The 10,800-nt window shown below is 50.7% G+C and overlaps 1 protein-coding gene across 1 annotated transcript; it reads left to right on the top strand.

Annotated features, from left to right (window-relative positions):
* The first annotated feature begins 1,207 nt into the window (after positions 1–1,207).
* On the top strand, positions 1,208–3,719 carry LOC137309235 (tubulin alpha-1A chain-like). Its single transcript, XM_067977498.1, has 4 exons — positions 1,208–1,366; positions 1,500–1,648; positions 2,088–2,768; positions 3,290–3,719. The coding sequence occupies exons 1-4, from the start codon at positions 1,246–1,248 to the stop codon at positions 3,584–3,586; spliced, it is 1,248 nt and encodes a 415-aa protein (XP_067833599.1). The 5' UTR covers positions 1,208–1,245; the 3' UTR covers positions 3,587–3,719.
* The last annotated feature ends 7,081 nt before the right edge of the window (positions 3,720–10,800 follow it).

Genomic DNA, 10,800 nt, shown 5'->3' on the forward strand with positions numbered 1-10,800 from the left:
GAGTGGAGGATCTAGTGGGAGAGTGGAGGATCTAGTGGGAGAGTGGAGGATCTATCGGGATAGTGGAGGATCTAGTGGGAGAGTGGAGGATCTATAGGGATAGTGGAGGATCTAGTGGGAGAGTGCAGGCTCTACAGGGAGAGTGCAGGCTCTACAGGGAGAGTGGAGGATCTACTGGGAGAGTGGAGGATCTACAGGAGAGTGGGATCCACTGGGAGAGTGAAGGATCTGTCGGGACAGTGGAGGATCTACAGGGAGAGTGGAGGATCTACAGGGAGAGTGGGCATCCACTGGGAGAGTGGGAATCTACTGGGAAAACGGAGGATCTACAGGGAGAGTGGGATCTACTGTGAAAATGGAGGATCTATAGGGAGTGATGGGGGCCTACAGGGAGCGAGAAGAAATCCATAGGGAGATGGGCCATCCACAGAGAGGATGAATCCACATTGTGGGAGGGTAATCCACATGGAGAAAGTAGGAAATGCACAGGGAGCGTGAGGGTAAATCCACGGATTGGGTTTATCCAGAGAGAGAGAGAGAGAAGGGATCCGCAGGAAAAGGAATCCATGGGGAGAGAGGGAAGCTGTGGGGGGTCCACTCTGAGTGATGGAGCCAAGGGAACGGAGTGGGATGCAGATGGAGAAGGGATTGGCCTTCACAAGGGGCATGAAGATTTCCAGGGAATGGCGGACGTCCACAGGGGAGTGTGGGATGGTCAAGCAATAGGTGGAGTTCCTCAGGAGGCCAGCGTTCCATATTGAGCAATGGATCCAGAGGGAGAGGGGAATCCAGAGGGAGAGGGGAATCCACAGGGAGTGTACAGGCATTATGGTAGGGGGAGGGGGTTTCAGGGTTCAGTGGTCCACAAGGGGTGGGAGATTGGGAGATCCACACAGCATGGGGAGGGTCCACAGAGATTGGGAAGTTCAGAGAGACTGGGGGAATCTCCAGAGAGGGGGGGGTCCAGATGGAATGGAGGATCCATAGGGAGCAGGTGAGATCGACAGGGAATGGACGGGATCCACAGGTTACTGTAATGGAACGTGTTGCTGCCCACACACCCTTCTCCCTTCCACCTCCACTGACTGTATAAAGCATTGTCCTCCTACCTGTGTAAATAATCCTGTGTTCTCCACTCTTTAGCGTGAGTGTCTTTCAGTCCACGTTGGCCAGGCCGGCGTGCAGATCGGCAATGCTTGCTGGGAGCTGTATTGCCTGGAGCATGGGATCCAACCAGATGGGCAGATGCCCAGTGACAAGACCATCGGAGGTGGGGACGACTCCTTCAACACCTTCTTCAGTGAGACGGGGGCAGGAAAGCACGTCCCCCGAGCCGTGTTTGTAGATCTGGAGCCCACTGTGATCGGTAAGGGGAGAGATTGTTGATGTGTTAGGTGGTCAGTGCTCTCACTAAACTCATTCAAGTCTGGCCGGACTCGTATCAAAGTGCCGGGAACGTTTTGTGTTCAGGTTTTTAACTCTCCATTCCCTGTCCCCAGATGAGGTCCGCACCGGCACCTACCGACAGCTCTTTCACCCCGAGCAACTCATCACCGGCAAGGAGGATGCGGCCAATAACTACGCACGGGGCCACTGCTCTGTCGGCAAGGAGATAGTGGATCTGGTCTTGGATCGCATACGGAAGGTGGTAAGTTGTGCACTGGCTCCCGCTGCCTGATCCCATCATCTCCCACCGCCCCGTCCCACCATCTCCCACTGCTCCTTCTCACCATCTCCCACTGCCCCTTCTCACCATCTCCCACTGCCCCTTCTCACCATCTCCCACTCTCCCTTCTCCCCAGCTCCCACTGCCCCTTCTCCCCAGCTCCCACTGCCCCTTCTCCCCATCTCCCACTGCCCCTTCCCACCATCTCCCACTGCCCCTTCCCACCATCTCCCACTGCCCCTTCTCCCCATCTCCCACTCTCCCTTCTCCCCATCTCCCACTGCCCCTTCTCACCAGCTCCCACTGCCCTGTCCCACCAGGGACGGTCAGTATCTTTGCTCCTGTCCTGTGTTCACTGTCCTTTGATGATAGATTCTATTTCCTGCTCCCTTTTAATGTTTTGTACCTTCTTTGCCCACAGGCTGACCAGTGCACGGGACTCCAGGGTTTCCTTGTTTTCCACAGTTTCGGGGGTGGGACCGGCTCGGGTTTTACATCCCTCCTGATGGAGAAACTATCTGTAGACTACGGCAAGAAATCCAAACTGGAGTTTTCCGTTTATCCTGCGCCGCAGATTTCCACTGCGGTGGTCGAGCCGTACAACTCCGTGCTCGTCACCCACTGCACCCTCGAGCACTCTGACTGCGCCTTCATGGTCGACAACGAGGCCATTTATGACGTATGTCGGCGTAACCTTGACATTGAGCGTCCAACGTACACCAATCTCAACCGTCTCATTGGACAGATAGTGTCGTCCATCACGGCGTCACTACGGTTCGACGGTGCCCTCAATGTGGACCTGACTGAGTTCCAAACCAACCTGGTCCCCTATCCCCGCATTCACTTCCCACTGGCAACCTATGCCCCCCTTATTTCGGCCGAGAAGGCTTACCACGAGCAACTATCTGTGGCAGAGATCACCAACTCCTGCTTTGAGCCGGCCAATCAGATGGTGAAGTGCGACCCCCGCCAGGGCAAGTACATGGCGTGCTGCATGCTGTACCGAGGAGACGTAGTGCCAAAGGATGTCAACGCTGCCATCGCCACCATCAAGAGCAAGCGCTCGATCCAGTTTGTTGATTGGTGCCCGACTGGGTTCAAGGTAAGTGTGGGTTTTGTGTTCAATCCATGGGGCTCTGGGGAAACATGGATTCTGACAATCTGATAACCCACGTGAACAATACGTCTGTTCAGTCTGGGTCAAAAGCTGTCCCTCCTTTCAGACCCTCCCCATTCCTGGCCCAAAGAGGAGCTCCCTCTGAGGCTGTAGGTGGAATTGTCTCAGTTCTAATCCTGGATTGCAGCCCTGAATGTTCCAGGAAAAGTCCTGCCCTGAAACAAGGAAAAGGCATCCTGAAAAATGGAGGGCCTCATTGGAGAAGATGAAATGAAGAAAAGAATTATCCCTGAATCCAGCCTCATTACACAGGGACCCTCCATCAGAAACTGAAACTGTAAAACTGGGAGACGAGCCCAGTGAATAACCAGAGTCGGGTTTTTGTACAGTGAAAGACACAAACTGGTTCTTAAATTTATCTTTCTGATAATTAAGTGAGTCAATGACTGATTTTGAACCTCCTATTTTGTACAACTGAAATCTAAAGAATTTTCTTTTCCCCACAGGTTGGCATCAACTACCAGCCCCCGACAGTGGTGCCAGGGGGCGATCTGGCAAAGGTGCAGCGTGCCCTCTGTATGCTGAGCAACACCACCGCCATTTCCTTGGCTTGGACCCGCCTCAACCTCAAATTCGATAAGATGTACGCCAAGCGGGCCTTTGTCCACTGGTACGTGGGGGAGGGGCTGGAGGAAGGGGAGTTCCAGGACGCACGGGAGGACCTGGCCTCACTCGAGAAGGATTACGAAGAGGTGGCCGTCGATTCTTCCTCGCTGGACAGAAAGGCGGAGGAGGAAGAATAAGATTTATTCATTTAGAAAGTAAAAAGAGTTTAACTAAATTTCACATTTATGTTACAAAACAACTTATTAATTTAGAAAGTAAAATTTCACATTGATGTTACTAATTATATCTACGGAAATAAATGTATTTCAAAAATCCTATTGGAATTGTCTCAGTTTAAAATTGAAGACTACACGACAAATTGTAAAAGAAGGTGGTTGAAGTGAGAAGAGGATCAGTGGACCCAGAATGGGGGTTAATCAAACCTCACAGGGTGCAGATATCAGGATAGATTTTACTTTCAAGGGGAATCCTAGTGGGTCTTCGGCTGGTACCAGGGATGAGGGTCTTCCGACCTCTAGAGCAGAGACGCTTAAGGGGAGATTTAATTGAGGTGATCAAAATTTTGAGTGACTTTGATCGAGTAAATGAGGAGAAACTGTTTCCAGTGGCAGGAGGTTCCGTAACCAGAGGATACGGATTTAAGGTAATTGGCAAAAGAACCAGACGGGAGATCAGGAGAATGTTTTTTTACGCAGCGAGTTGTTCTGATCTGGAATGCGCTGCCTGAAAGGGCGGTGGAAGCAGATTCAATAATAACTTTCAAAATACTTGGGGGAAAATTTGCAGGGCTACGGAGAAAGAGCAGGGGAATGAGACTAATTAGATCGCTCTTTCAAAGAGCTGGCAGAGGCACGATGGGCTGAATGGCCACCTTCTGTGGTGTATTATTCTATGATTCTAGACCTCCCAAAGGTCTTCTGCTACTCCTGTCCCCTCAGCTAATGAAGCAGTCGGAGCCCGCATGCAGCAAGACCTGGAGAACATCTAGGCTTGGGCTGATAAGTGGCAAGTAATATTCTCACCAGACAAGTGCCAGGCAATGACCATCTCCAACAAGAGAGAGTCTAACCACCTCCCCTTGACATTCAATGGCATTACCATCGCTGAATCGCCCACCATCAACATCCTGGGGGTCACCATTGACCAGAAACTTAACTGGACCAGTCACATAAATACTGTGGCTACAAGAGCAGGTCAGAGGCTGGGTATTCTGCGGCGAGTGACTCACCTCCTGACTCCCCAATGCCTTTCCACCATCTACAAGGCACAAGTCAGGAGTGCGATGGAATACTGTCCACTTGCCTGGATGAGTGCAGCTCCAACAACACTCAAGAAGCTCGACACCATCCAGGACAAAGCAGCCCGCTTGATTGGCACCCCATCCACCACCCTAAACATTCACTCCCTTCACCGGCGCACCGTGGCTGCAGTGTGTACCATCCACAGGATGCACTGCAGCAACTCGCCAAGGCTTCTTCGACAGCACCTCCCAAACCCACGACCTCTACCACCTAGAAGGACAAGGGCAGCAGGCTCATGGGAACACCACCACCTGCACGTTCCCCTCCAAGTCACACACCATCCCGACTTGGAAATATATCGCCGTTCCTTCATCGTCGCTGGGTCAAAATCCTGGAACTCCCTTCCTAATGGCACTGTGGGAGAACCTTCACCACACGGACTGCAGCGGTTCAAGAAGGCGGCTCACCACCACCTTCTCAAGGGCAATTAGGGATGGGCAATAAATGCCGGCCTCGCCAGCGACACCCACATCCCATGAATGAATTAAAAAAAAGTGAGCTTCAGGTCTTCAACATCGGGGCCTTAAGATTGTCTTGCAGTCCTTAGGGGAGGGGCAGGACAGTAATTCTTGCTGCAAAGCTGAAGACCTGTACTTCTGAATTAGCTGGACCTCTCGCCAAGCTGTTCCAGTACAGTTACCACACTGGCATCTACCCGACAATATGGAAAATTGCCCAGGTATATCCTATCCACAAAAAGCAGGACAAATCCAATCCGGCCAATTACCGCCCCATCAGTCTACTCTCAATCATCAGCAAAGTGATGGAAGGTGTCGTCGACAGTGCTATCAAGCAGCACTTACCAATAACCTGCTCACCGATGCTCAGTTTGGGTTCTGCCAGGACCACTCAGCTCCAGACCTCATTACAGCCTTGGTCCAAACATGGACAAAAGAGCTGAATTCCAGAGGTGTAGTGAGAGTGACTGCCCTTGACATCAAGGCAGCATTTGACCGAGTGTGGCACCAAGGAGCCCTAGTAAAATTGAAGTCAATGGGAATCAGGGGGAAAACTCTCCAGTGGCTGGAGTCATACCTAGCACAAAGGAAGATGGTAGTGGTTGTTGGAGGCCAATCATCTCAGCCCCAGGACATTGCTGCAGGAGTTCCTCAGGGCAGTGTCCCTCTATCTACCCTATCAAGTTCCTTTCAAAAGCCTAAAAAAACCTCAATCATATCATCCCTTAACCTCTTATATTCCATGGAGTACAAGCCTCGTTTATGTAATCTCTCCTCATAATCTAACCCTTGGTGCCCTGGTAACATTCTGGTGAATCTGCACTGCGCTCATTCCAAAGCCAATATCTCCTTCCTAAGGTGCGGTGCCCAGAACTGTACACAGTACTCCAGATGTGGTCTAACCAGGGCTTTGTATAGTTGTAGTAAAACTTCCTCCCCTTTATATTCTAACCTTCAGTTATAAAGGCTAGCATTCCATTAGTCTTTTTGATTTTTTTTGCACCTGTTCACTACATTGTGATCTGTGTACATGGACCCCTAAATCTCTTTAAACCTCCGCTGTTCCCAGCTTTTCACCATTTAAAAAGTACTCTGATCTATCCTTTTTTGGTCCAAAGTGGATGACCTCACACTTACCTGCGTTAAAATCCATCTGCCACAGTTTTGCCCACTCACTTAATCTCTCAATATCTGCTGGTAATGTTATGCTCCCGTCTACACTACTTACTCTGCCACCTTTCTTTGTGTCATCGGCAAACTTGGATATATCGCTCTCTATTGTGTTATCTAAGACGTTAATAAATATAGTGAATAGTTGAGGCCCCAGCACACTTGTGGGACACCAATAGTCACTTCCTTCCAATTTGAGAACACACCCATTATCCCTACATTGTCTTCCACCATCTAACCAATCTCCCAACCAGGTCAATAACTTGCCTTCAATTCTGTGAGCTTTAATTTGGGCTAACAGCCTCTTATTTGGAACCTTATCGAATGCCTTCTGGAAGTCCATATAAACAGCATCCATAGACATTCCCCTGTCTACTAGTTTAGTTAAATTCAGTTAGGTTCCTTAGATATGACCTTCCCTTTACAAATCCATGTTGGCTCTCTCTAATCAGCTCAAGTTTCTCTACGTGCTCATTCACTCTGTCCTTAATTATAGATTCTAGTGACTTCCCCACAATAGATGTTAGACTGACAGGTCTATCATTTCCTGGTTTCTCTCTCTCACCTTTCTTAAATAATGGAGTTACATTTTCAATTTTCCAATCTAGAGGGACAATTCCTGAATCGAGAGAGCTTTGGAAGATTATGGCTGAAGCATCTGCAATTTCCTCACTATTCGGTCCTGGAGATGTGTCACTCTTTGGTGCCATTATTTTTTCTAATTCTGTTTTCTTGCGTTAGCTTTAGTGCGTTCCAGTCCTTGATTCATTATTCGTTTCCCTCTACTGTGAAGACTGATGCAAAGTAATTATTCCATAAGTCTACCATTTCCTTATTTTCATTTGCAATATTACCCACATCTGTTTGTAAAGGGCCCACATTACCTCTTTCCTTCTAATATAATTGGAAAAACTTTGTGTGTTGATCTTGATGTTTATCCCTCAACCAACAGATTATCTGGTCATTATCTCATTGCTGTTTATGGGGCCTTTCTGTGAGCAAATTGGCTGCCATATTTCCTACGTTACAAGTGACAACACTTCAAATTGTACTTCATTGACTGTAAAGCACTTTGGGATGTCCTGAGGTCAGAAAAGGTGCCATAGAAATGCAAGTTCTTTCTTTACCTAACAGCACTGTGGGAGAACCTTCACCACACGGACTGCAGCGGTTCAAGAAGGCGGCTCACCACCACCTTCTCAAGGGGCAATTAGGAATGGGCAATAAATGCCAGCCTCGCCAGCGATGCCCACATCTGAAGAATGAATTAAAACAAGGGCGCGTGGCATTGCGGCAAGATCTTCTTCCATGTTGAGGCTGGGAACGTCCGGGATCTCTCCCCCACTCCTCCCACCATCACAGCTCATTGTAATATCAACAGTATTCCAGGTGGAGACATCCCAGGAACTGTCAGGCCATTTCGGGGCCCATGTGGAACTGAGCATGCTCCAAGCTGCAGGGGAAGAGAAAACTGACCTATGATATTACAGAGCCAATCACTGCTAATTATTCTTTCTCGCCCTCTCTCTCTCCCCCCTCTCTCTCTCTCTCTCTCTCCCTCCCTCCCTCTCTCTCTCCCTCCCTCTCTCCCTCCCTCTCTCTCTCTCCCTCCTCCCCCCCCCTCTCTCCCCCTCCCTCCCTCTCTCCCCCTCCCTCCCTCTCTCCCCCTCCCTCCCTCTCTCTCTCTCTCCCCCTCTCTCTCTCTCTCCCCCTCCCTCCCCCTCCCTCTCTCTCTCTCTCTCTCTCTCCCTCTCTCTCTGTCTCTCTCTGTCTCTATCTCCCCATTTTTATTTCCACTTTTCTCTCCTTTTCCATCTTTCTCACTCTCCTTCTTTCTGTCTCTCTTTCTCCCCTCCCTCTTTTCTCTTTCTTCCATTGTCTTTCCCCCTTTTCCCTCTTGCGTTCTCTCTCTCTCTCTCCCCCCTGTCTAGATCTCCCCTCTTCTTCTCTCCCTTTCTCCCCCTTAACCACACTTTGTCCCTCTCTCCCTCACCCTTTCTCTCTCCCCCCCTCCCCCCATCCTGTCTCTCTTTTTCGCTCCCTCTCCCTCTGTCTCTTTCCCTCTCCCCCCGTTTCTCCCTCTGTCTCTCCTGGTGCTGTTTCTCCCTCTCTCTCTCCTGGTGCTGTTTCTCCCCCTCTCTCTCCTGGTGCTGTTTCTCCCCCTCTCTCTCCTGGTGCTGTTTCTCCCCCTCTCTCTCCTGGTGCTGTTTCTCCCCCTCTCTCTCCTGGTGCTGTTTCTCCCCCTCTCTCTCCTGGTGCTGTTTCTCCCTCTCTCTCTCCTGGTGCTGTTTCTCCCTCTCTCTCTCCTGGTGCTGTTTCTCCCCCCTCTCTCTCCTGGTGCTGTTTCTCCCCCTCTCTCTCCTGGTGCTGTTTCTCCCCCTCTCTCTCCTGGTGCTGTTTCTCCCTCTCTCTCTCCTGGTGCTGTTTCTCCCCCTCTCTCTCCTGGTGCTGTTTCTCCCCCTCTCTCTCCTGGTGCTGTTTCTCCCCCTCTCTCTCCTGGTGCTGTTTCTCCCCCTCTCTCTCCTGGTGCTGTTTCTCCCCCTCTCTCTCCTGGTGCTGTTTCTCCCCCTCTCTCTCCTGGTGCTGTTTCTCCCCCCTCTCTCTCCTGGTGCTGTTTCTCCCCCTCTCTCTCCTGGTGCTGTTTCTCCCTCTCTCTCTCCTGGTGCTGTTTCTCCCCCTCTCTCTCCTGGTGCTGTTTCTCCCTCTCTCTCTCCTGGTGCTGTTTCTCCCCCTCTCTCTCCTGGTGCTGTTTCTCCCCCTCTCTCTCCTGGTGCTGTTTCTCCCTCTCTCTCTCCTGGTGCTGTTTCTCCCCCTCTCTCTCCTGGTGCTGTTTCTCCCCCTCTCTCTCCTGGTGCTGTTTCTCCCTCTCTCTCTCCTGGTGCTGTTTCTCCCCCTCTCTCTCCTGGTGCTGTTTTCTCCCTCTCTCTCTCCTGGTGCTGTTTCTCCCCCTCTCTCTCCTGGTGCTGTTTCTCCCCCTCTCTCTCCTGGTGCTGTTTCTCCCCCTCTCTCTCCTGGTGCTGTTTCTCCCCCTCTCTCTCCTGGTGCTGTTTCTCCCTGGGGTTCCATTCCTCAGCTGCCTGCTGGGCTTCCAGCATCTTGCCCCAATGGACATTCCTAACATGGGCCTGGGGAAGAATCGTTTCTCCTAGCCTGCACACTCTCCAACAGGCCGGTACATCCCGATCAGAGCACGGTAGCTTGGTGGTTATGGGACTGGATCCAAAATTTGGCAGTTCGAATCCCATCACGTCAAGTTGTGTCATTGAATCCAATGGATTTGTGGGCTGGCACCAGGAATAATGACCATAAAAAGTGGGCAGACTGATGTTAAAGTCCAACTGGTTCAATAACGTCCCTTCAGGTCTGGGCCTACATGTGACTCCAGTCCCACATTGTGCGCATGACTCTTAATCCCCTTCTGCAAGCCACTCAGTGTGAGAACTGTCTCTACGTAGAAAGCCCACCGCCACTTTCTTAGGGCAACGGTGAATGGGCAATAGACGCTGGCCAGACCAGTGATGCTCACATCCTACGGTCGAAAGGGAAATTTGGCTGGTCTTTCATCCCTAGGTCAGGGTGCCGCACTGAGGGCTCAGAGTGGGAATGGTTTATTCAGGCAATGTCTAAAATTCATTCTCCTGAAGTGGGCAGTGCTCTCCCATCCCGAGTGGCCATGAGAAGGTGTTGGTGGGCCATCTTCTTGAACCACCACATAACGGTTTGGCCACTTCAGAGGGCAGTTAAAAGTCACTGCTCTTGGCTTGGGACTGGAGTCACGTATAGGCCCAGGCTGGGTAAGAACGTCAGGCTCCTTTCCTTAAAAGGCATTGGTGAATCAGTTGGGTTTTTGTGACAATCCGACTGTTTCATGGTCACTCTTACAGATCCCAGCATTTTATTCCCAGATTTTTTGAACTGAATTGGAATTCTCAAACTGGCATGATGAGATTTGAACTTGCATTTTCTGGATTATTAGTCCAGGCCTCTGGATAAGCAACACAAACACTACACTAATGCCCTTATATGTGCGATGAGCAGATGGACAGTTGGTCGAGAAATGGGAGGTTAAGGACATTCCAGATGGCCTTTAACACAATTCTTGATTGTGTTGACTGAAGCCGTTTGAGGTGCTGTACGAGACAAGGCTTCAGTTTTGCCTCTGCTGATTCCCTCCCTTCCCCGAGCCCACCGAGCCAAACTTCCCCCAAGGTTCCCTCCTGCCCCAGCCCTGAACTCGCATCTTTCTCTAGTTTCTCTCCTACCTCCCCTCATTGCCCTCTCCGAGCTCATCTTGACCATGAGACCCACCTCCTGCTCCCGTGACCCTATTCCCGCTAAACTGCTGACCACCCAACTTCCCTTCCTGACCCCCCATGTCAGCTGATATTGTTAATGGTCCCCTCCCCTTCAAATCTGCCATCATCACCCCCCTTCCTCAAAACACCCACTCTTGACCCCTCA

The sequence above is a fragment of the Heptranchias perlo genome, unplaced genomic scaffold (assembly GCF_035084215.1).
Source record: "Heptranchias perlo isolate sHepPer1 unplaced genomic scaffold, sHepPer1.hap1 HAP1_SCAFFOLD_154, whole genome shotgun sequence".
NCBI lineage: Eukaryota > Metazoa > Chordata > Chondrichthyes > Hexanchiformes > Hexanchidae > Heptranchias > Heptranchias perlo.